We start from the raw sequence: 27043 nt of genomic DNA, 5'->3' as shown, positions 1-27043 counted from the left end.
AGGTTTTCTTCATCCTTCACACTGATGGCTACAGTGTACTTTCCCTTCTCCATTTTAGTTTCAGCAGTGGTAAGTCTAGAAAGCTACCCTAAGTTGCAAGATGTAGCTTTAACTTGTAGCTTTAGCCATATTACCAATTACTCCTTTGGTCATATCTTATGCATTATTTATCCTCAAAGTAATTACCTAAAGTGTCTTCAATTTTATCACATAAGCAAAATCTTTTAAAAGCATAGTATTTAATCCCTAACTTTTATATCTCTTTTCATTAAGAGAATCTTAAAATGCAAATTCACCAGGAACAAGATCAGACCATGAGATAACACCTGTATCACAACCTTACTAACTGCATTAGGTTCTTACAACATAATATCAGATCCATTCTGAGATAAAACTCTGGGAATGGAAAGGTAGTAAACTAGTGGTCACTACTTCTTTGAGAAGCCATCAAGTTTTCAAGATACTAAAAGTGAGAAATTTAAAAAACACAAACATAACCCTTTTTCTGCATTGTCAATATGCAAGAATTTAATCACCAGAATTTCCCTTGAAGTTACCATTCTAAAAACCTCAAAAAATCATTTTGGAAAATAATGCTCTAGCTGCATCTGTCATCTTCTTTTCCATCAGCCATACTGAGGGCAGTTCGCAGAGGGTTTTCTAACCTCTTGAATACTTAACCTTCGTGGCACGCTAGTATCAGGATTTTGTTTTTCATTCAAACACCAAAAACATATGCATAAGATTTTTATATTCAAGAGCTATCTCATCCTTCCTTCATCTCAAAATATTGCAAGTATTTATTTGTTAAAAACATATATCATTACAGAAGAACAGTTAGGGCAAAACTAGCTCCATATCCTGTCTCTGATGTTGGTCAATAGCAAATGCCTGAGAAAGAATAAGAGGCAGACAGCAATATTTCCCAGAACGTTCTCCCTGGCCTTTAGCAAGTAGCTCATTTTTCAGTGATGCAAGTGGCATCTATGCAACTTCAGGAATTTATCCCTGCCCCCATTTCACTTGAGGATCTTGATTTTTGCACTGGAGAGAAGTGAGTAAATGCTCCTTATTCATCAACTACCAGATCCCTGAAGTACAGATAAGTGTGAAAAATGATTTTAAATATATCAGATACACTCCTGCCTTTTATATGCCTAAATTTATACTGCAATAAATAATTGGAACTGCATTAAGAAAACTAAGTGAGCAAAATCAGCACCTTAGAAGTGAAATTTCAGACACACTCTAGTATTTGGAGGGTCCACTGAATGCTACTTTTTTGAAAACTGAAATTGGAGCTCTCCTGGACAATGACAATTTCCATTGGCAACTAAGAAAATCTCATGATTATTCACCCCTTAGACATTCAGTGCCATTCTATTATTCTTGCATGCTGAGTTTTATACTCTTCTCAGTGATCCTCAAATATTAAGGAAGAACACATACTGAGTGAAAGAAGCAGTAAGTTTCTGTCTGCTGCTGCTCTCCTTCATAAAGCTATCCCCCAATGCATATGTACAACATGCAGTAGTGACAGCATGGAATAATGCTCTACAATCCCAAATTGTAGAGGCTACATGCTTCATTGTATTTGAATACATACTAGGAAGAATTTAGGTTATTATGAAAATTGTGCTAAGATTAAAGACTTAATAAAAAAGAAACTGAAATTTAACAGCAAAACAAACTCATTAAAACATTGCAAGAGACACAAAAATCAGCTAGCAGTATGACAAGGACAAGTTTTTACACAGTTTTGCTTTGAATACAATTTAACCTTAAGCACTTCAGTCCTAAATCACAAAGTCTGTAAGACTGGAAACCACTTGCTTCTGTCTCCAAAGGTGTCTTGTGGTCTGCCAGTGTAGCTTGTGGGTAAGCATGTCAATTCTAATCTTTTGTACCACTCCTGTAATCTAGGTAACACATATGAGCCTTGCAACATCCAACAGGAAGCAGACACAGCTGCTGTGTAATTTATATAAAATACTGCATGTACAGAGGGATAGTATATGAAATACAGAACTTAAGCACTTTATAAATCATTTAATCTCATTCAGTTTGAATTAAAAATAAAAAAAGTGGCAAACTACAAAGTACCTCCTCCCTTTTCTTCCTCCCACTATGTGATTTATGTTGAAATGAACAAGGACTAGTTTATGATTTCAGTTTTCCTTAAGCCCTTTGAATTTCCATTAAGGAAAATAAAGCAGCTCAACATTTCCATGTATTTTCCCCCCACAAACATTAACCATTCACCTCCATGATACCTACTGAAGTGAGACAATTTCTTGAATAGTGAAAATGTTTCACAGAAAATGCTTTTACTTAATACCTCAGAGTCTAATCAAAGGACACTACTGAAGTACAAGCACTCAGTACACAATCTGACAATACATAACCCGTTACAAATCTTGCAGTGCCTGTAAACTTATATCATTAGCATTACATCATTTAGAGCAGGTTAAATTGTAAGGTCAAATGACACTCATCTGATCTGACTTCTGTGCCAAAGACAGGGGAACCAAGCTTACTGTATTTAATGACAAGTAATAAAGCTGCTTCACAGGAACTGCAGCCTGTCAGAGGTCAGAAAAGACACGCCAAAATTAATTATGTAGATGGCAACAAAAGGCAGAGGATTGGAAATAAAAAATTTTAAAAGATAAATTCTATAATCTTACATTCTATGCAGAGTTCTGATAACATAGCTTATTTGGGTTACTTTTCTCACCTGTTCCAGTATAGTAACTGAAATTTGGGTGTCGACTTTTTTCCATTACAAAGTCAAGATGTACCATATCAGCAGCAGCCTGTTGCTCCTGCTCTGTAGTAGCACACCCACAACCCAACTTTTCACTGGGAGGATTCAGCTTGAGACCCCAGGCAGCATTAATAACCAACTCCTGCTGCCCCACTCTAATTCCATCCTGTGATGTGATCATGCCAGTGAAAGGTTTCCAGTAAGAAACACTGGAGAGTATCTCACTACTCCAGGTTCCACTGATAATAGGGACACATGCACTCATATTTCTGGCCAAAGACAAAGGTGTTTGTCAGAAGGCTAATATGGACTTCATTCCAATTACTTGTATTCATTCAATACATGATTTTTCATTATTTTGTTCCAGCATTCAGATTGAGAACCTGCAATTCTTCTGATGTAAATTTCTGTAAGAATTCAGTACTGCAAGAAGTGTTCAGCAAGGAAAAGCGTTCAACAAACAGAATCATCAATAAGTATCTTGGCATCACCAAGAACCTTGTGTCACTTCACCCAACTGTAACTTTTGCATTACTTGGTGTCCAGTTTAAAGTTCTGCAGGTAAAATATATGAAGTGTTAACTCCATATAGTCGCTAGGAACTCTACTGCTTTACCAGTGCCTTTTACCTTTAACCAGCTAGGAGGCTGCAGTCAGCCTATCACCATGTCTTCAGGAAGATGAATTTGCAGAGTTATTTATAACTTTTTTTTTGTCCCAGCTTTTGCAAAAGTAGAATGAAAAAAGCAGCCAAGTAGTATGGTCATTAATGGAGCTACACATGAAGACATTTCAGTGTAGATTTCATAAAGTTAGTTTATTTTAATTGGTAATGACTGAAGTATACTAGTCCTAGCATTTAGCAGTTGAGAGCAAACATTTTTGCCTCTTCTTATTGCCAGTTAAATTTTACTTTTCCAGAAAACACTGCAAATGAAGTTCCTCACTTAGCAGCTATGTTGATTAAAGACTTCATTGGAATCAACCTACCCATAAATACTACCTACATTTCAGACTTAATCTTACATTATGATAAAAATCAGCCCAGTGGGTTATGCTCAAAATAAAGCCTTAAATATTACTTTCCGTCCATAAAGCCTGATTGTGCCTGAACTGTTACTTTCCCTCTAAAGTTTCTATTTAAATACTAGACAACTAGATATATTAAAGTACAGAAAAAAGTGATTAGTAAACAAGGACTTTCAGGATTAAAGAAACTGTAAGGAAGCATTCACAGATGCTATCAGTTTATAATTTGCTTAGTATATACGGGTTTCTTGCTGCTGTTTCTATATATTCTAGAATGAGATATTTTGTTCCTAAAATTTAATTTCGAAACTAGGTAAGCAGTAAGCCATAACGAAGTGCACCTCTGGGAGAGAAATGCTCTTCTACATGGAATTATGTGAACTCTAGTATTGTAGAGATTCATATACTCCCTAGCTGGCCTTTTCTTTTGAGCCTAACCTTCCTTCCAACCCGTTCACAATAAAAACAAACAATTGTTTGCCTTCCTGAAAATAGTGTTGCTCAGACAGGCATATGACAATTGCTTGTATACAGAAAATTATGCAACAGCTTTCCAACGGTAACCCTACTTCTTCTCCAAAGCTTTTTTTTAATCTTTTAAATTTACACTGAGTAGAATCAGTACAGGTTTATTTTATTTTTTTCATTATGCAAAATACACAAGTTATCTGGCTTTCTGGGAATTCTACAAGCAATTTTCTCATACAAAGCAAGCTAGTTATAGTCCTTTTATGGAAAATGCCAGGTTATTGATTTTTAAATTTATTTTTTAAGTGAGCTTAGTGATCAGTAGAAGTGCTGGACTGATGGCCCTAGAGACTATCTTCTATCTATAGAAGAGACAGCATTCCTCTGCTATATTATAACTCTCAAAGGATGGGTCGTAAGAGTTTGAATCTACTAGGGTTGTTCCAAAAACAGTAACTACACTTCAAGAAAGGATGTGCTTAGTTAACAAAACCAAAAAGACAAACAAAATTAATAGGTTGTATTTGTCTACAATACTATAATTTTAAGCTACACTATCAGAGCTGTCTAATAGAATGCATATAGAAACATGCTAAATTGCAAAGATGACTGGGCATTTTGCACATAACAGTGTTAAGTAAAGATATTTCTTCACAACATAGGACAAACTGAAATGAGCCAGTGAGCACAGCAGTTACACAAGCCATTTCGGAATCAAGACCTTCTGATCTTTTTAACTAAGAGACAGTTACTACAGCTATTAAAGCAAGGAAGTCTGAAGACAAATTTCATAGGCTAAAGGTTTTGGCAGTTTAAAACTTAATCTGTTAACTGATATTAAGCAAGCATCCTTTTTCTTTTTAAGCAATCTTGGTACGCTACCACATAAAATTCGTCCTCACAATAGCAACTACAAAAAGATCTCCGCAGACTCTTCAGCTTGTACAAACGCTGTTTAGTTTCTAACTGAATTATCCTCAAAAGCTGTAATAAATAAAGACAAAGGGGCTTATTTTCATGCACATAGCTCTGAATGCAGCAAACACAACACAATGTATGATCAGCTCATGAAATTAAGGAGAAAACAAGATGGAACATGCTGGTCTCATTTAACATCAAGTCATATAATTAAGGAGACTTTTGTTCTTACATCCCAGGATACAAGGGCAAGACATATACAAAAGTTAATTTTATTCATTTAAAATAATTTACATTGGCAAAATCAGGTTCTGAAGCTATGATAGCTACTAGAAAAGCAAGACCTGCTACGTTTAAAATGTGGCAAAAGGTGCAAGTGATCAGACACTAGAATTTTATCACTTACCTCATGATGCAGCTCGGCTATCTGATCTTTCAGTTCTCTGATATACTGGTTAGAATCAGAATTATTAAGCTGCCCTTGAATTTTTCCTTCTTCTTTCTGTTTTGATTTAAAAAAAGAATCTTATTCAAATTGTTCACAGATATGGTATATTAAAATTCTATTTTAACTGCTTGCTTTTTGTCACGTACAGACAACATTCACACACACACACGGACACACACAAACCATCCAGCACTTTGCATCTGGTTGAAGTTACCAGCAGGTATAAGTAGTACAGACCAAGCTGATGCCCTGGGAAACACTGTATGAAAAGGGCTCCTCTGCCAAGTAAAATAATTATTGTGTAGGAACCCCAGAGAGCAAAAGTGAAGAAAGGAATGTTCTTTATTACCAATGCTGTAAGAGGTATAATGACAAATTGGCAAGTAAAAAAAAAAAGTCAGGGATGAAGAGGTTTGTCAACCTAATGTAGCTCTTAAGTGCCAATGACATCTTCTTGAGCATCTTGAAACGTGAAAGCTTGCAACGCTTTCAGCTTGTCTCTAAAGGGAATCCTAACATGACTAAACCAAATTCTTAGCAGATCTCAGAAAGATAACCACCTGCTGCAGAGAACTCTTTTCTGAAAGTAGCCCATGTCTGCACTTTGCTAGGTACAAGTCAGCATCTGTAGGTATGTTGTAATGTGTGCCTCTACCCTCCAATGAATAATTTCCAAAGCAGCTATCAACTTTGGAAGGTAGAACCACCTTGATTTTATGCAAGTCTTTAACCTAACTGTAAATCACATACAACCAGAAATCTATAACAAGAAGATCTAGCTTCTCTACCTGTAGCTCATTTTGCTGAATCTCTACATATGCTTGAAGAATGCAAAAAAAAAATCAACAGGGAAGCTTGAAGTTATTTGCAAATGGAATTTAAATACCCTGTAGAATGAGAGGTGTCAACTGTTCTTCAAAAGACAAAGCAAAATCTTTAACAGATAGCTTTCCCTGAAACAGCACCAGGACACAAATATGTATCAGGACAGTATTTTGCATTCCAAAATCGTTTTGCTGAATGAAGAGAACAACCCTGCATAGTCTAAGTGTTGGCAAACTCAAAGCAATTTCTCTTTTAGAAACGTTTTCTTGCACAGCATACATTACTAGAATGACTTTCTTATATTCACTGTTAATTCACATATGCACTGTTACACCATGTTTTAAATTAATTGCACAAACTTTGCTTCCTAGGCAATCCATGGCTCAAATTTCCAAAAAAAAAAAAAAGTAGCAAGTATTTTTCCCATGCTAAATAGATTAAACAACAATAAAAAAAGCAAACAAAGCTTATCTCCCTTTATAAGGATGAGTATTGGTACTGAGAAATCCAAACAGACGCAGAAGCAACAAAACTTGCAGACCAAAAATAATGCAGTTTACATTCATACACAGAAAAGGCTTCATTGGTGTTAAGATTCCAGACAAGAAGGATTGTATCTCTTGCAACAGCAGAAATGTACATGGGAGAAACATTAATCTAAATCCTTTATCTCCATTTGAAATGGACTTTTCCATTTCAGCCTCTGGTACCTTGGATTCCAAATTATGATGTAACCATAAACCACTGTATCATAAAGCAAAGGTAAAGTCAGATTTTTACCATAAATTTAAGACTGGTGCCATAACCCTTTTAGAACACGTAAATACCTGGGTTTACATTGGAATCGAGTGCATGGGAAGACACAAAACAGGCATTTTCTGATTAAATTGGAATAAACAGCAGAGACAATGAAAGTTATTAGCTTAAATTCAACACTGCACAAATAGCTCAAAACTGCTACTGTATACTAGAGTATTTATACTATATATATATATATATATATATATATATATATATATATATATGGATTACATATTATTATTAAATTTAAATGCTTTTTATCCCAAATATTACTGTGAAGTTAACACAGATACCTCAGAATTACTTGGCATTAAGTTTGCTTATGGAAGAACAGACTACCTCCAGTCAGCTTAAACTGACTTAAACTGAATGTCAGCGTAAGCCTGGCTTGCAAGGTTCTCATTACTAGTGAAGGACAAGGAAGGTTTCAGTTTTCCTTTCATAACAGAAATTTCCTTACAGATTTTGTAGAGCTGACAACTCATCAAGAAGTACTTAGCACAAAAAAGGAACCCTGCAATGTGATTTTCTACAAATACATTTTTCAAAGAAAACTCATGCTGTAACTTCCTCTTGCAGTATTCAAAATACTAGAGGTCAGAAGCTGATCCTTTTCACTAGCTGTAGAAGATAAAAATAAAGAATTCAGGTATTTCTAGCTCTAACTATTTAAGACCATGTTCTATAAGCTATAAAACATAATTACAGTGGGTAAATTGGATGGGTGCTACATAAATTTTAGGACAAGGTATTAATCTTCTCAGTTGTCCATCTCTGAGCAGCAAAGATGTATATATGCACACACATACACACTTTTTTAAAACCTATTTTAAAGTTGCTGCTGTTAAACTAGGTTTGTCTGTGTCATTGGTTACTTAAAACACTCGTGCAGCTGCATTAGTAAACCACTGGAAAACATGCTGGCATCAGACATAACATTAAAATATTTAATTCTTCCGAAGAAGCATTACTTGTTCTCTAAATCAGATATGCAGACAGATGAAGTTTTACATCTTTCAGATGAATCAAAACATTTCAAGTAGTTCTATGTCAGAAAATGGTCTTTGTTATCCACAATTCTTTAAAAAACTGTAAAAGATTGATGCTTCTCGCCAATATTTTCATATAATAAAAAATATATACAAAACTGTTGCATTTTCCAATCATTTTATATTTGCATTAAGTTCATGCTACCTGCTAGCAATTTTCAGCTTCTGATGAGCATCTGGTAACTAAAGGCATGTTTTATTTTGAACAGCTTAAATTTAGTAGTAACATTCTTTAACACTAATTTTTTATTAGAGCAGTTGACAGACATCAAAACCAAAACCTGATGGCAGGAAACTTTCAACATGTGCAGTTCCTTTTACTACTCCAAAAAACAATAGGAACAGTTTTCCCTGCTTTTTTTTTTTTGTATGTCACAAAGAAAGAAAACTTCCTTCCCAAAATCCTGTCATTCTAGATTTGCTTCCCAACCTACACTAGGTTATATGATACAGCACTATTTTTTTTTTTTTTTTTTTTTACAGTAATTGTGAAATAAGAACTTTGGTTTTTATAAAAACCAATCTTGATACCATCCTAGAGTCACTTTTAAGGAGTACTGTCAGTGTATGCATACCTTGAAATGGTGAAAACCCACCACCACAGTAAAACAAACCCCAAGTTTTGTCCTCATGCCAGTCAGATTCCCACTTGTGCACCATAACTCTGGATAACATTAGCTGTGCTTTTGATGCTATGTGCCATTGAGACTGCTGGAAACTCCAGACTGTAACCATACCCATGCTCCAAATATTTGCCTCACAAAAGGAAACTGCAGAAAGGATTTTTAAGTTCATGTTTCATTTAGTGGCTTATTAAGCTTGAGCCGTTTCAGCCTTGAATATAACACCATATTATGCAGAAATAATTCTGACTCTTCAAATTGATCTAGTCATGTGGCATGCTGCAACTTATGGTTGTTTGTTTTCAGCTCTGAATCTGAACTAAACTTGGCCTGAAGTAGAGGGACAAAGAATTAGCTAGGTTGCAAATGACAGAAGTGGGAAAGAAACTGAGAAGTGAAGATATAACAAGTATTGAATAGAACTGAAACACGTGTAAGGACTTTAGACAGTAATACTGATGAATTCTTGCATGTTTCATCCTCAACCTATTATTTGCAGGATAAGGTTGTTGCAATTAGTTATAGTCGTTGATATACTGCAGGGTAACTGAAGATAATAATCTTCAAGGAATAGCTGTAGCCCTCTATCATTCATTTCTGTACAGAAATGAGTTTTTCCACTTTTCTGTTCTTCTGCTGCCAGATTTATTTCACTTCCAGATATCAAACTAGTCTGTTCTTTATAGGGTTACTTCTCCTCCTGAGATGTCAGTAGGAAGGAATACTGAAAATATTCATTCAGATAGGCAGAAATCAATCTTATGTGGATTAAGTCTTCTCTTGCTTCCGTCATTTCAGCCTAGGAACCCACTGTGGCAGATAGAAGCTCAGCTACTGAACTTCTATTTCAAGAGTAACTTGAGATGGGGAATAAAGAGCTACCTGCCCAAAGGACAGAGTCTGGACTCTCCGTAGTCCAGCCCCAGCAGCCTAGAAGGTCTGAGCCTACATTCAGAACATTTTTAACACTCTTCTTCCTTGTCAATCTTATTATTATTGCTAGTTTCTAGCTTCAGGCATCAAGCCATGCAGATGTGCTGGAAGATGCATGTTTTGGGATGGATTGATTCAGCGAGTCTTCTCCACAGCAAAAAAATAAAATTCATCTCAACAGTCTTGAATGCCAAGGGTGGACATAAAGGACAAAGGACATAAAACCTGTCTTGTATAAAGACAGGTAATACATTTAATGGAAACAGAAACCCTTATAATCACATTTTTATATGTTTTGGCTGTAAACTGCCTTGTCCTCCTCATTTACCAGACAGTTCCACTGACAAAAGGAAAATTAAACTCCTTTTATGTAGGTCGAGTTAGTTAAATGCTTCCTATCATAGCATTTACTTCAGTAGGTACCATGCATTTTGCTCTGCATTAGTTTTATACTGTGCTTGAGTTGCTATATATTTCTGAAAAGAAAAAACACTCAAACTGGACTGGTTCAAAAGTGAATGTTCACTTACACCTTAACAACAAGCCTTTAGGGTATTAACATCACAGCTTTTAAAAGGAAATAACATAAGCAATTACTAATCTCTCTTCATAGGGGTTTAAAAAAATCTAAGACTGCACACATAGGATGTGGGTTTTGTTGTTTTTTTTTTTTTTTAATTTTTATTTTTAAGTGAAGCATTATTACAGAAAATCTGTGGTATTTGGGGAGGTCACAACACAAAGAAGAATGCCTGGTCTCTAGGCAAATAATAGTAATTTTAAGTTTAAAACAAACATACTTGAAGCTAGGTAACACATCAAGAAGGAAAAAGTCTAAGTAACCAGAAGAGCAAAAAAAAAAAAAAAAAAAAAAAAGCTAGGCAACTCTGTAATCAAGGAATTTTTGTTTAAAAACCCACAGTCGTATGAATGAATTTCCACATAAGTTTCCCTGAGATATTGCTTCTGCATACTGGTACCAACACATTCCCAGGAAGGTTTTTAGAAAAGTTAGAAAAGTAATACCAGTTGGTGCTATGTAACATAATTTGAAAGCCATCATCTCAATTTTGCTACTTTCGAAGATGACTTATTGTTCCCCTCACACTTTGTCTCTTTCAACTGATGGGCTCCACCAGTACTAACAGGGTTAGAAATCCCTGTACCAGGGAAAAACACTCTGGTAGCCAGGTATCAGCTCTGCTCAAGTCAAAATGACAGTGCAAACAGCCAACATGCTATCCAGCCTCTGGCCTGAGAAGTTGTGCATAGCAAGGGTGCAGCACAAGCAGTGGAGGAGCAGGAAATGAGCCCTGCAGATCAAAAAAGCAACTGCTAAAACAGAAGTCACTTAGGCCCCTTCAGTTGTGGAAGCTCTCACCTCCCTCACCCTTCTCTGAGGTTCGAAGAGTACTTGTCTGCATACCCAGATCTATACCAAAAGCTCCCAAGATGAAAAGTCTGTTCCTCAAAAATTTGCTTTTTAGCTTGAGGAAAAGTTCTGCCCACAAAAAATTATCAGTTGAGATACATGGCTGTAGTATCAGACGTAATCCTCCTCTGTCTGGCTTTTTAAGACAAAAGCATCGTTACTGTACCTTCCCAAGCAGCAGCGGCAGCAAGTTCTCCTGAATCACATTAACCTGCTGTATGAGAACTACCGAGTATGTGGAGAGCCTCCAGCCTCAATCAGCCCAGAACTAGGGTTCACTGCTGGCAAAAGCAGCACAGGGACAGAATGCTAGTATTAAATACCTGAAACTATTGCTGTATAGTATCTTCCACAAAAATCAAGTACAGTAATAGTCATGACAAAGTTTAAATTGAAAAATTCACTGAGAACACCTGGAACACACCGGAGGCTTTATGTCTGTAGTTGCAGGTGCTTCGTCCCAAGAGAATTGCAAGATTAAAGTTTTCTACAACATTCTTGATGATCACAGTAGGAAAACACGTCAACAAGAAATTAGACTATTGAAATTAGATATCAAGGGTTGCTTTCACTTTAATAACTATGAACTTAAATACAGAAAAACAAAACCAATAGTTTTATTGGCAGTCAAAATGAAGGGACACCAGACAGATACTGTTCCTCAGACAGTGTATCTATCAGCTTTACTGAAGATGTATAGAGGGTAGGATATTTCCCTCTTTTTTTTTTTCCTGACTTAAAAAACATTTACTTAGTACCAATCTGCCTCAGCCTCTTTTCAAGGCAGGCTTTTAAACTCTTACTCTGTGGCAAGACAGCATTAAAAAATGTAAATGAAGTTTATTCAGAAGGGTAAATGTGGTAACTAGTGTCCTTTCAGTGACTCTACAGTGACTCATTCTAGACTTTCAAAAAACACATCACTAACATCACACACCACTATTGATAAGAGTAAAAAAAGTTTCCTGTAATTTGAAAAGATGGAAACAATTTCTTTACTCAACAGTTAGTACTTGGAAAAGTTATTAAACAGAGGTCATCGAAAGGCTTCATTCTAGCGAAATAGTGTTAAGAGTTTAAACTGTGGGGGAGAGAACTAGCACAATCATGGATTTCCTTTACAGTTGCTCTTAAAGCAGCTTTGACATGGTTAAAGATAGGGTAAGTGTGACAATTCTCTGAATCTGCCAGGAAACACACCAAGAAGGAAGTGATGTTACCCCCTGTCCAGATCAACCTAACCAACAGAAGAATGAACTCTAATAGACAGTTTCCCCTTTAAGATTACTCAGATGTAAAAAGTTTTCTATATTACAAATGTGCTCTGTACCTCCTCATCCCAATCCAGACATGGACTATTTCAAGAGGATAGGAATGGAAATAGAGAGCAAGGGATTAAGATGCAGAGCAGAGTCTGCAGCTGCCACAGCTCTGCTTCCTCAGCCTGTCTATGCTTCACTGACACAGTGCTCCTTACCTTGGCCAGATGACTAACAGCAGCTTTAACTACAACTTATTTAACCCTGCCTGATTTTCTCTAAAGCCTCCCTCCCCCCGCATAGCCCATCCTACCTTCGACTACTACAAGGAAAGCTTAAAAAAAAAAAAAAAAAAAAAAAAAAAAAAAGACATCCAATCAAAAGAAAACCTCAGCAATGCTGAGTGACCAACAGGACTGCCGATACATGATCGGGAGGAACTCTTGCTATTAGACCAAAACTGTAGTAAAACTGCCAAGAGAAAGTCTACCAAGCTTAAAGAAAGCACTACACAAACTAATGGTGTGCTAAAGGACATTAAAAGCTGTAAGGACATTTGAAGCTATCAATCCAGATCAAGTGAAAACAAAAAGCATGAATTACTTGAGAAAGCAAACCCAGCATTTTACTGATTGACTATAGGAATAAAGGGAGACAATATCCATTCCTTGTCCTACCTATCTACTAAATCTTACACAAGAATGAGATAAGTGAATATGAGACAAATGAGATAAATGAGGGGCCAGAATACACATAGTTTGGCCAAAATAAGTAAATTATAAGATGGGAGTCTAACTTCTGTAAGAAAGTGAAACATCAAATGAGGAGGACAGCTTTTCACCAGCACAGAGGTACAAAAACCTGCAGCCCAGCCATCCAAAAATCCTTTATTTGTTAATGATTTGGTTAAGTGCCCTGTTCAAAACTCAGAAGCCTGCTAAGTACTTCAAGTGATACTTACTTCACAAGGATTTTATGAGCTGAACTAGTGAGGTGAAAACCAAAAAGAGAGTAAGTACAAAACAAGAGCTGTTGGATAACACCTTTGTTTGTAAACGACTTCAGGGTTTTTCCTTTGTCAATTCTTTGGCTTACACATATGCAACAAATTAAACTTCAGTAACGCTTCAGTTTTGTGTTGTTTTCATTAAGGAATGCATCAGACTTGCTTAAGAACATCCAATATGTATCGGAGTAGTTTTTGCACTTCAAAACACAGAAGTGTAAAGGGTCAGCATCAGAAACTGAATGCCTGACAAAGATGAGATGACATTCAGAATATATAAAAGCTTCCTAATATCATAATAAACAAACATCTTGCTATACAATTGCATCTACTAGTAAGTGATAGAACTACCTCCTTCACCTTCTGTCATTATTACTAACCAGAACTACGAGTGACCCAGAAACTGTGATTTAAATCTAGCATTTGTGTATGTAACGTCAGATCAGTTCTTATGTGGGAGTAGTGACACTCTGCATTACAGAGTTAACACCAGTGTCTTGCACCTACACCTACACGAACATTTAGAAGAAAAACCACATGATTTAGGTTAAGCATTTCTATGGACCATGTGGATCTTGCACTGAATCCTTAGATTTTCCCCTTGCTTCTCATAAAAGCAATTTATTTTTTTTTTCCAGGGGAATGGTATGTGTTAACTTCCTCCTTTCACCGTTATCAGCTTTGAAACAATAATCCCAGACAGACCTATTTATGATGCTCCATATTAAGCATGATTACTTCGAGAGAAACCTACACACTAAAGACTAGTCACATGCACTTAATGGTCTTAAATATTGTATTTCAAATCATTAAGGCAAGCCCAGATTAAAACGCCCTCCACTCTTCACATCAGACCACAGCACATCCTAGTAACAAGCTGATCTGAAAAAAATGGAAGGCAGCTCTTTCTCTGGGAAAGAAGTTCCCTAGTATCTCATCCCTCTGCCTAGACCAGCAGTTTCCTTAAAAAGCCCTTTTTTGTTTTAAACTGAAGCTTTAGTATCAACTGCATGTTTTAGTTTACTCGTTCAGAAATTAAGGCTTTCCAACTCCTTTTTTTTTTTTTGTTGCAGGTGTTTCAAAGGCCTTTGAGCCCAAGTACCCCAAAAGAAATTTTGATCTTAAGTTTCATATTTGCTGACAAAAAACATGCTGGTCAAATACCTATTTGCTTACAGAATCTTACACACTGAAAAAGATGTCACAGCCCCATAGAAACATCTAAAATCAAGTCTGGAGTATTGAAAATAACCAAATTGACAATAGAGGAACTTACTTCAACTGAATCACTTTTGTTTTAAATGTTTGTATACAGTTAACACTCAAAACATTTATTTCACAACTGAACAAGCTATACTTCAGACTACTATAAGTTTGAGATGAATAGTTCACCAAAAACCTAACGTGGAAACTCATTATAAGTATGAACCACTGACTTCATGCTCCAGACTGTACAGAAAGTAGAGCCATTCTCATTTGTAAAGAAATAAAGAATCTTACTAAGAGGCTACAGATCAAGAAATCATTAAAGGTGATGATCTAAGAATACCAAAAAATGAGAATTTCAAATGTGCTTGAGTAGGAAACAAAAAAACAAGGCAATCTAGAAAATGAGAAAAACGGAAAAACATTACTGAAGATTACATCATGCAAAGTAGTGATTGTGAAAAGGAAGGAGCGATGATGTGGATAAACAAATGAACATGAGACAGTGCATTCTATGGATGCATAAGGCAGACTTACAAAATAGATTCCCTTCCTGTATTTACTTTATCTTATATAAGGTATTATAAAAATCTACACACAATTCTGACACCCATAGCTTAAGCAGAAATACAGAAAGAGAATAGAAGAACACTATAGAATGATTAAGCACTGATGATTTGATCAGTCAAACCACAGAAAACAAGTGTATTTATATTAAAAATATGAATAGAGTTCTAATAGGGTGACAGAACAGATCATTGTTGGATTCACTGTTTCTTCTTTTTGTAGTAACAGAACTACAATGCTTTTAGGGCTACCTGTACTAGAGAAACAAACAAAGCAGGACAGCATTTAAAGTCTGTTAAAGTAGAACTAATGCAAAATAAGGTACTGACCTCTCATCTACAAAATAACATTATTTGAAATCAATGTAAACTTTTTAAAATAAATGCTAACACAGGAGTAAAAGATTGATCTAAACTCATCTATTCTCTTGTTATCTTACTAGAAGATAAGTGATTCATATGCAATGCTTACTTAGATAAGTATTTCTAATGCACTGATCACAGCATTATCTAAGCATTATGTGATTAAAAGAAGTGATTACTTTATCTTTTAATATATTCGGTGCCTACTGCAGTACAGGAAAAAATATTCAAAGTGAAAAATCTTTATGCAAGCTCCATTAAATTTATTTTACAGTCATTTACATAATACAAGTTGATCTTACAAAAACAACAAGAGAACATTTTACTGTACATTTTTCTCATACTGTTAGCAAAACGATAACCAAGACTTATGTAGGAATAAAAAGCTGTTTTAGAAAGCAAGTTAATTCCACATATGAAGAGTTGAAAGATATTTTAGTTGGAAATCACAGGCAAAAAGAAGGCTTTGACACTGTACAATGAAGTCATCTTGAAGGGGAGATTTCAAAGGGAAAATAGACACTAGCATTGCCAGTTTAAAAAAGAGAATAAGTAGTTTTAAACTTATAAACAACAACCAAGAAAACCTTTACAGATAGACACAGCAGAATTCAGACAGAGGAACACTGTAAGAGTATATATGAAGGACAGTCTATCCATCATAATTTCTCAAAGGAAAAAAAGAAAAAGCAATCACTTCCATAAGTGGTTCTCTCATCAAGGGAGCAGTGAGTTCATTGGACTATAAAAGCTCCAAAAGGAACTGAAAGTGTAAGGAACAGCACAGGGGCTAAAGGATGCACCTTCAGATCCTACAGTGGCACGGCAGCATTAAATAACATTTCTGGTTTCAAGATTTAAACAAAGGGAGTAAGTTTCACAACAAATCCACCAATTAATCATAGCAGAAGAGTAAGTGCAGATAAGAATGCTTACTGGAATTAAAACGTGGGCTTTTTTACGTAGTAATTTTCAATCTAATATACTGGTAAAAAACACTAATTATAAGACAAAACCCAAATACAGAAGTCAGAGTTTAAAAGCGTTGCCTTACACATGCAGCTTATACAAAAGCAGTTATTAACAGCTGACCAGTATGCCCAGAAGATAAGTTTGCCTCCTTTGTAAGCAAAGGCCTTACATTTAGCAAGGCAGTATTATCCCACTTAGCAAAGCAATGCCTTGTATGCACAGCAAGTTGAAAAGGAAAGGAAGTGGAAGAAGGAAAAAGTACAGAAAGTAATCAGTATCCAGTCACATTTAATGCCATCACTTATTACCTGGATTTCTAATTCAGCAATATGCTGTTGGAGTTCCGCCACAGCTGCAATGCGGTCTGCCTCACGGAGCCGTACTGCCATCACTTCTTCTTTACTCTGAAAGTAGTGATAAATTAAAGTTAACAAATAATACCAGTTTTAATTGATTAAAAACCGTATGCTGCATTTACTCAAAATCACATAAAGAAAACCTATACCAGAGAGTAGCATACCTACTGATAAGGCATATTCTAAAGAATCCACATTTAATTTTAGCCCATATAATTGTGAAATCATCTACTATCAATCCCAAACTACAATCACCTAATACTCATGAAACTTTCAAAAGTACTGTAGGTCCAAAAATGTCCAGGTCCAAGCAATATATGTCTTGTGTTCCAGAAACGTTTTTTAAGTTAAGATAAAGCATCAACATGATTATAACAGGCCACCAGGTCACTCTTCTGCTTCCGGCTTTATTAATAAATAGCAAAGTTACTTGTATCATTCTTTGAATAAATTTGTCTAGTCCAGCTATCGTACTCACAGTATACAACAAAGACCTGCAATACAGTTTAGGATAAAATTCTAATGCCCATAACCTATGATCAGAGTCCTGGTATAAGTTTAACAGTGACAGGCAATTACAGTTTGGACAAGAGAAGAAAATTTCCTTCTTTCTGTCTGATGTATCAAGCCCTTAAGACTTGAGAACATAAAACTAATATTATGTTGTCACTAGCTTGGTACAACCACATGGGAAGAAGGATAGATAATCAGCAACGCTTTCAGCTGGAGCGCAAATTAGTCTGCTTTTGTCCAGAATAGGCCCAGGGACACAAACTTTATGGCAGACTTGTGGAACTCTGCAAATTGCAGTTGCTGTGAGTCAGTTACAGTATTTCAGTTATTTTAATGACGGCTTTCAACTGACAGTTCTTAACTTCAATTAGACAGTTTGATCGAGGCTGAATTTAACGTGCCAAAGTTTATCCATCTACCTGAAAAGATGTCATTTGTTTTAAAGATTGCTGTAATGAAAGTGCATCTTCTATAGTATTCAATTAACAGCATTTGTAATCAGTTGATTTCATTTCAGAGGAATCTATCCTGTGCCAGCCAAAACTTAGCCATTATTGCTAAATTCTGCTGCATGATTGCCCACACAAAGCAAAACCCACAAGTCCACAGGATTGCATGAATTTAACTGAAAGCTAAATGACTCTTTGACTTGGTTTGACTTGAGTACCTGAGATGAGTCAATAGTGTCGTTCTAGATGGTGCTGATGGCTTTATCACTGAAACGCGGTATGTTCTCAATAATTACCACAGAAGTTGATATGAGGAAAGACAAGACTGGGACGAGGGCACAAATCTTATGTTGTAAATTCCTTAACATAACCAATTAGAGATATTAGTGCTATATTTCAAGAAAGTTTGAAATGAAATTCTTGCTGTAGAAGCAGCATTCAGATTAAAGGAAGGACATAACAGGACACAGTGACAGGAAACAATTACTGTATAGGTGGTATGAGATGCACGCTTGCTACACAAGTTTTAATTTAAGCTATTATTTAAAGAAATACAAGCTCCAGAACTAATACACTAGCTCTTTTTACATAGAAGAACTGAGGAGCTGAAAATACAAATGTCTTTTTGATAAACCTTTAAGTAGAAATCTCACTACCTAGCAAAGTTGTGATGACAAATAAAACTCCAGCATGCTTCAGATAATTTGAAGTAACAGGAGGGGAGGAAACAAAAAAATAAAAGTTTCTAATGGAATCAGGAAAAACAAACTTGCCGTATTTAAGGAAATGCAGAGTAGAACCTCAAAAAAAACTATTTAGTGCTACAGAAACAATGTATTGATTCCTCAATGACATTACCTGAAAAATCATCGATTTTCCTGTTGCATCACTGACATATTAAATTGCCTTATTCCAGGTATTTGCACAGCAAGTGCCTTCTCAATTCAACCTAGCTGCTATTGTCAAGCCAAATCTAAGTCAGTAGCAACACTATATAGTAAAGTGACAGGCACTGAATCTACTTCTAGAAGGGCTGTGGATAAGACAAGTGTTGTTTTTGCTGGACCTTCACACTTGTATGTACATTACATAGTCAGAGGATATGCCAGTTTCTCATAAACCCAGTCAATTTAAAAAAAGGCAGTGATGTTACAAGATGTTGGCTTGGCCATCATAACAATGCTTCTTTCTACTTCAGTTTTTACTTCAAGTTCACTTTAATTTTAAAGTCTCACTTTCCTAATAGTGAAATAACCTTAAACAATCCCAACCAGTAGCTTGTTTGGGGTATAGAGATAGGGAGACAGAAACCTAGGAGAGACTGTTCTAGAAGAAAAGAAAACTCGTCATAAATCTTAGGTTAAGCTAAAAAAACATCCTTTCCGTAACTTGAATGTGGAGACCGAGGAGAACGAATCAGAACAAACTAAAGTACAAGGGCTTTTAATATTCTCTCATTTTTAACTTATTAGTATATTATCATATAGTTTGAAATAGATTTTTTTTTTCATAATTTTGAAATAGCAGTGTTAAGTTCAATACTAAGTTATGTCCTATTTAAAGAGTTAAACTTGTGTATATTGTTCAATACGGTTTAATTTTTGATGACAGCATTCTTATTAAATCTATAAAAAATTGAATTGTTTGTATAGATTGCAGAATAAGGTCACAACAACTTGTAACAAGTGTCAGAGGAAGAGGGAAAAAGGAACAAGTTAAAGCTATGTTGAACAAAGGTAGTTTCAACAAATTAAATTTAACCACCTTTCAATACAGTTAGCAAAAAATGTATTTAAAGAGAACAGGTCACAATCTAACAGTTAAGCAGTAGAACTCCAGATAGTGCATATACATCAAATGGGTAGCCTTTTGTTTTACATATAAAATTGACACGATGTAAACTGTAATCTTTTTAACAGCAATTGCAAAACAAGTTTCAGAATCTACTAGTACTGACATACAGTAACATTAATTTGTTGGTTATTAACTGCTATTTTCAAAGAATCCTGGAACAATTTCATCCAAGTTAGAAGAAAAATCTTCTAAGACTAATCCTTTATTGCTTTTCCATATTGTATACACAGTTTATAAGATGAGTTATTAAGGATTGGTTATAGATTTACTTACAAAATTAATCTGAGACCCAAGCATCAGATAAAGCTCTTGTGCACTGACAGTAATAAGCATTACTTTCTTACTCATTTTTTTTTTAGGCTGATCTCTTAAAGGCTAGTTACTTTTTAGGCAATTAATACCATAACACTCCTTTCTGTACACCTCTCCATTCAAATACTACTTTTACTCCCTTTTTCAAACCTAAGCTAGTTCTACAGTAATAGCCAGTGTTGAAGTAATTAACCTCTTCTGTCACTGAGGACAGTACACAGCGATCAGAATCTGTTGAGCAGAAGAGTATTTTTTATATATTGCACAGACACTTTTCTGAGTAGAACCACATTTTGTGGGACCACAAAGAAGCAGCTCTGTCAAAAACTCAAATGATTTTGAGAGATGGTAAATTCAAGATGACGCTATCAAATTAGTAAAGAAAGTTTTGTTTTTGTGATTTTACTTCTTAGAACTCAATTCTATTCAACAAAAGTGGAAAATACTAAAATTACATATGCATTAGAGACAAATTCTACTCATGTTGTTTACCTTACATTCAATCTCTGCTTGTCTTCGTTTTGCTTCATTCAGCTGAGCAACAAGTCCTTTGTTCTGTGCAGAAAGATACTGTACCTTCCCTTGTAGGCTGGTAACCTCCTGCTCTGCCCTTCGCAAATGGTTATTATTGATCTGACTCTGACATTTATAACAAGAAAGAAAAACATGTATGGTAAGGAAATATTATTGTAAGATTAATTTACTTCCCTTAAGTCTGACAAGACAGACTTGACAGATCATTCACTACAGAAAGACTTGATGGAAATGCATTCAGAATTTTCTTTCTAAATGCAAATCAGAAAAGTTTTAAACATCAGCCAGGATAATTAACGAGTTCTTAAACAATGTAAGATTCACTGTAAAAACATCAGCACAATGCTGCTGTACATCTGTTTCTACTGGTCTCATGCTTAGCAAAGTCAAAGATTATGAACTTGCATCCCAATCACAGCTACAAGCTGACGTAACCAAGAAACATCAGGTATGGCAGAAATACTGTGTGCACAGTTCCCGTTCCATTGAATACCTTAAAGTAATATGGCACCATAGTTAAGATTGTCTTGTACTAACGTGCTTTTCTTAAGTGAAGCTATGCACAGAGTAGCACACAACTCGAGAACCACTGCCTTTCTTTCAAATGACAGCTGGACAGCATAAGCATGCACAGAGACTTGATGCCTAACACTAAAGTGAGAACTTCTTATAGGTCTTGCAATTACAACATGTACTCTGCATTACAGGATACCTATGCCCCCTACTGACTAAAACTAATAGGGGAAAACCAACAAAACAAAACACATCAGTGCTGCTGTGAAACAGTATTAACACTTCAGCAAGTTTTAGAAGTTAAGGCAAGATGAAACTTATTAAGTTACTATAACAAGAAGTGGTCCTCTGTCAGTAGTTCAGTAGTAAGCCATCACATACTTTACAATAATTTCATCGCTCTTCAGTAGCACTTACTTACATTCTCTCCTGGTTTCTGGGATTGCCGAAGCTTGACAAGTTTTTGTTTGCGTACCTCCCTCAAGTATCAGTTACATTTAGAATGGGAAGATTTCTCAAAATCCTGTTACAAACACTTCTCAATCAACAACACATTCTGCTGAGTCATTTCAGAGTTCACAAATGTAATATGAACTTAGAAATCTTAATGCACTTTCTGATTTGTTTGGTTAACATACTGTAGTTGCAAAAGAAAGATCTTACGGACAAGTTTTTTTTCCCCCTTTTCTGCACATCTCAACAATGCTAGATCATTCTTTTCCTTTTTGGCACATTAAAGTTAAAACTTCTGTTAAGAACTGACAACATGCAGTTGTTCTGCTCAGAGTCCATTTTAGTAATCACATTCATGTCCTCAGCAGAGGGTCTAGTACAGGCAATTTCACCAGAAGTAAACAGTAATTCCAGTTCTTAAAGTGACAGTGCTACGTGAATCAACAATTAGGTGAAGGCTTGTGAGACTGGAAATAACTGAAGTGCACTTTTGTTATTATACCAGTTACAATTTAATGAATTAAGACTCACATTCACATAGAGTCCACTAATTAGTCCAAATTAGAAATTAAGAAAGCTTAGTACTGTAAGAGACATTAAACTGCACTAAGTATGCACGAAGTTCTTCCTCCTAATCCACCAGTTGGGAAATGGGAAAAAACAGCTGAAAAAAACACAAGACATTTTTTCACACTCATAGATGGTGAAAGACCAGTAACTGATATTTGTCATTTGATACCAATCAGATCAACTGACACATACTAGCATTCAATATCATACCTGTGTTTCCATCTCCATCATTCTTTGTTTGGTCTCCTTTAGTTCAGCCTGTGTTTCTGCTTCTCTCAATCGGACTGTCATCAGCTCATCCTGTAGCTCATTCACTGTATTTTTTCTTGGAGGATCTTTCCATCTTCCAGTGGTGCGAGCTAGATGACGCTAAAAAACACATCACTGCTGATAAACCTGATCTTTCCTGCTGTTCCCTAATTTCTCTTAATCTATTTCTTTCAAAGAACTGGTGGTGTCTCAGCTGTATGATACACAGTTACTAAGAGTGCTACAGTTTTTCCTCAAACTAGAAAGCCATGCAAATTAACTAGCTTTAAGAACAGAGTTAAAAAGCCAAGGACAGTATTTCCCAACTACAGTAACTCAGCTAATTGCAAGTATATCCTGAAAGACAGCTTTGCTTACTTCTGGCTTTTATTAAAATTTAAGCAAGTGGGAATATGGATTAAGTACTTCCTTTCTACCAGAATGGTTGGTAGCACAGGCCTTTCTGCCATCTATAACATTATTGTGGCAATTTAATTTAAAATCTTTCTTACCTCATAGGCTTGATTCATAATCACTCACTTATTTGACACATCTTAAGTTTTCAGTCTATTGCTTTATTATCACCAATAAAAAGAAAAAAATGTAACAGTACATTGCTACACATACCTGCCAGTGTTCTTCTAAATCTTTGACTTGTTGCCTGAGTTCTTTGAGACCCATCAGAGCTTCTGCTTCTCGTAATTTTACAGCTATCAGTTCTTCTTGTAGTCTAGCAACATTTTCCTCATCAGGGAGAGAGCTGTTCCTCTGGAACAATGAACATCCTCTTAAGTATGTATTTGAATAAAATAGTGCTTGGTGAGACCCAATCAAAAAAAAGTTATACATGGAATAACTCTTATTGTTAACCAAAACTTCTTAAATGACTTAACCCTTACAAAATAAAATCCCTTAAACATCTAAGTTCCTGCATGCAGTGAGCCTAGGCATCTTCATCAACTACAGATACAAGTTAAGGGTTTTTAAATATTCTGACTTCCAGATTTCCTTGGACAGGATCCCTAAAAAAGCATTATTTACACTGTTCTTGGCATGTCATCAACAGTACGGGGATCAGCATGAAAGATTTTGAACCAGTCGATAAAGGTAAAGCAAGTGAGAAATTGAAATTATACTTTTAGATTTATATCTCTTATTTAGACCTACAACTCTTATTCATATATATATATATAACTGTCATATACATACATATATATAACTTTTTCAAAAGGCAGAAAAGGTATGTTGACAAAAGGAACTAACCATTAATATTTAAAACAATAACTAGTCAAGGAAAGCTCTTACAGATGCTGAAAGTGCATGGATGTTTACAAATAACATGAGAAAAGGTAGACTGGAGAAAACTAAACAGAAAACAGCAAAACACACTGCAGGAATCACGTGGGGCAAGTAAAACAGTGATGAAAGCATAATAATGAAAGTCAGTAAAAGAAACAGAGAGGAAGAAGGACATGGTCTACCTACAGTTGGCCTACATTGAGTCACTGGTCACCAAATACTCAAAAGTTGAACTGTACTTCACTTTCTACTATGCTTTTCAGTAGTAGTTTTCTGTAAAATCAAGTATTTTTGTAGATGCTTAGTACTGTCACAGTTGCCAGATTTTCCTAAGTAAATATATTAAGATGAACACAAACACCATTTATTAGTATCTGCTTCAAACCATAGGCTGTAAGTACTGACAAATTTAAGAACCGACAGAACTCTGAAAAAAAAATCATTTAGATGATGAATTCTTATAAGCACTCAATAGAGTAAAAACTACCACACTACTAGCCTGTCAGGTTCCCGAACAAGCTCCTTAGGTAAATAAAAAAGTGAAATCTTAGATCAATCCAGTGGAGTTAACCAGTAAGTTCTGGCCACATTCTTGAGTACAGAGCTTTTTAGGGCTTCCATGGGGAAAGCATTTCCCAAGCCAATGCATTATAATCTAAATAGTTAGCTTTATGTAAGGTCAGTTGGATTTCTTCTATTCTATTTGCAGGGGTTTTTGTGTTTTCTTTGTTTTTGTTGTTTTTTTTTTTTTTCAAATAAAAAGTGTTTGACAGATGGTTTTAAGTACAACTGGAGTTTCAGCATAGAAAATTACAAGCTGAGATGTCACCCAAAAAGCAGTAGAGATTTTGATGCTAAGCACAGTAGATATTCTTTCCCTGGCCATAACAGGAGATGGGAGAGACTCAAGAACTTAACATCTGCAAAAGGTATCACTGACCTCTTCCTTCTTCTCCCTCATCCCCAAACTATTTGTGGATTTCATGTCACTTCAAAGCCTATCATAAGACAACTGCTCATGGCAAGATATAGTTTTGAAACAGTTAACATTAATTATAAAGACTCCACCAGAATCTGTTTTCCAGGGTAGTGGGCTTCAGGAACAGGAGAAAATGAACTTTCTTCATAGACACTTTTTGTTTTGTTTTGTGTGTGTGTGTGTGTGTGTGTGTGTGTGTGTGTTTGTTTTTGGTGTTTCTGTATGTTTTCTTTTGCTATATTAACTTCAGTTTTGAAAAGAATCTTGCAGTCAAGAAAACATACAAGAAGCATAGAACACAACTACACAAACTTACAGGGACTTATATTCTATTTCCTGTAGCATTTTACACAGGAGAGCCTGGATTTGATTTACCTTCTCCATCTCTAGAACTTTATCTTGCATCTCCTTCAGGGCACAATGGGATTCTGCTTCACTCAGCCTGGCTTGGACCAGCTCTTTTTCCAGCTGTAGCACAAAGTCTTCACTGTATCGTGAACTGCATTTATGCTACAAAGTTTGCAGAAATACATTTAGTATGAAGCACAGATAGTTTGAAGTGGGTTTTATGTGCCAGATTAGAGTGAAAAAGATTCAAATGCTTAATATTAGGAACACCAGCTTAAGATCACCAGAACTGCTTACCTTATACAGGCCTACTAACACATCCATCCTCACTGCTAACAGTATGAGCCCTAATGCTATTCCTTTCAAACAACAGCACCTACACACAGCCAAATACATAGGACCAGACTTAGACCCCTAGTAGTACTGATGAGCAACAACCAATACTTCCTTCTCATTGTTATTAAAAAAGGATTTGTGGCTATTTTGTGATACGCAGAAGAGGCTTGGGCAAGATCAATTATTTACAAGGTTAATACAAGAAACTCTTGATCCCTACTTAAACTTGGATTCAACAGAAGCCTTCCATAACCTTGGGTGTAAAATAAGTCATGCATGTACTTCAATGCACTATCACTTTGGCTTGCCTCTTTAATCCACTCCAACTGTTGGCTCCTAATTGCTCACACTAAACATATTCTTTCTGAGGTTCTCTTTTAAGGCAAGCCCTGTGGATTAAAGTGGAAAAAATCCAGACATAAGTAGCAGTATAACCCCTTCTAAACAAATGGCAGAAGCCTAGGCTACATCAAATTCAGTTTTTTCCAACACTGGGCTTCCTACAAGATGATCCTCAGTCAGCTTTGCACACCTGAACATTCCCCCAGTAATAAGACAACAGTTCAGAACTTAAGTGTCAGTCTTTCCAAACTTCAGAGATAAGGGAAAAAAAAGTCCTACAATCTGAGTCAAGTTAATTACCACTAACCATTTGGACTGTTGATTAGCCAGAGCTAAAGTAAGAGCTATCCTTCCACTTGCTAAAGTATAATCTTGTGGAACTGTCTCTTCCAACAGATACTAAGCATTTGTATTCAATTGGATGCATGATTTCAGAACTCCCACTTAACTTTTCACTCCAGTCAATAGCTAGAAAATATTTAAAGTCACTCAAGTAAGAAAATGTAACCTGAGATTCATCACAGACTGTGAGACCTGCCTGACAGGCTATGCCATCCTAAATCACCATTTACATTCCTGATTTAGGAAAACAAAGTTGAAATCCCCAAAGCATAGCTGCCCAGTTACTGTCTAGGCATAGCCACCCTCAAAATTCAGTTGAAAGGGAAGTCATTCAACACATCTTTGGTGCTTTTAGCTACATTGTGACAAATTAATACTATACTTGAATTATACACGAAGTTTTACTCAATTAACAATGCAACTTTAATACTCTATGAACTTTTATAAAACTATTCCTATTTTGTTTTTGCAAATGACTTGGTTTGTCAGCTGTTTTTAGATGCCAAAAAAGTTAACAAGTCTTCAGTTCTGTATGCTACTATTAGGGTATGACATTCCCTGAACTTCAACACACAAACTAAAGACTAACAGGACAAAATAAGGATTTACCACACACAACTACATGGTCATGGAAATGTTTTATTTTCATACTTCTACGTGCCAACTAAACCATTTAATCGAGATTCAACATGTAAATTAACTCCTGAAGTTTACTGTTACATTTTTATTATATTTCTTAAAACACACAGGATATACATCTACAGGGAGCTATAACAGAGGGGATGCATATAAGGCATTAGAAGGCAAATATGCAAGCAGTCTAACATTATTGAGGCTATCCATTTAAAACAGTTAAGTGTTCATCCTGCTTAGCTGTATAGTTGAACACAGCAGGAACACAATATGCAAAGATCATAGGATATTTAACT

At 35.7% G+C, this 27043-nt stretch overlaps 1 protein-coding gene across 4 annotated transcripts in view; it reads right to left on the bottom strand.

Moving 5' to 3' along the window:
- EVI5 (ecotropic viral integration site 5) overlaps window positions 1–27043 on the bottom strand; it is a 74819-nt gene that overhangs the window by 15526 nt on the left and 32250 nt on the right. For 3 of the 4 annotated variants that reach the window (XM_032192649.1, XM_032192648.1, XM_032192647.1), the window contains 6 exons: window positions 25122–25256; window positions 23096–23236; window positions 22430–22588; window positions 20642–20788; window positions 16974–17069; window positions 5589–5684 (listed from right to left, as the gene is read on the bottom strand). In XM_032192649.1, the coding sequence (XP_032048540.1) occupies window positions 5589–5684; window positions 16974–17069; window positions 20642–20788; window positions 22430–22588; window positions 23096–23236; window positions 25122–25256 (774 nt within the window). The remainder of the gene's footprint in view (window positions 1–5588; window positions 5685–16973; window positions 17070–20641; window positions 20789–22429; window positions 22589–23095; window positions 23237–25121; window positions 25257–27043) is intronic. The other variant, XM_032192646.1, reaches the window with a different exon arrangement.

The sequence above is a fragment of the Aythya fuligula genome, chromosome 8 (assembly GCF_009819795.1).
Source record: "Aythya fuligula isolate bAytFul2 chromosome 8, bAytFul2.pri, whole genome shotgun sequence".
In the NCBI taxonomy this organism is placed as follows: domain Eukaryota; kingdom Metazoa; phylum Chordata; class Aves; order Anseriformes; family Anatidae; genus Aythya; species Aythya fuligula.
Note: the sequence above shows the minus strand (reverse complement) of the source record. Positions and strands in the feature narration are given on the sequence as shown.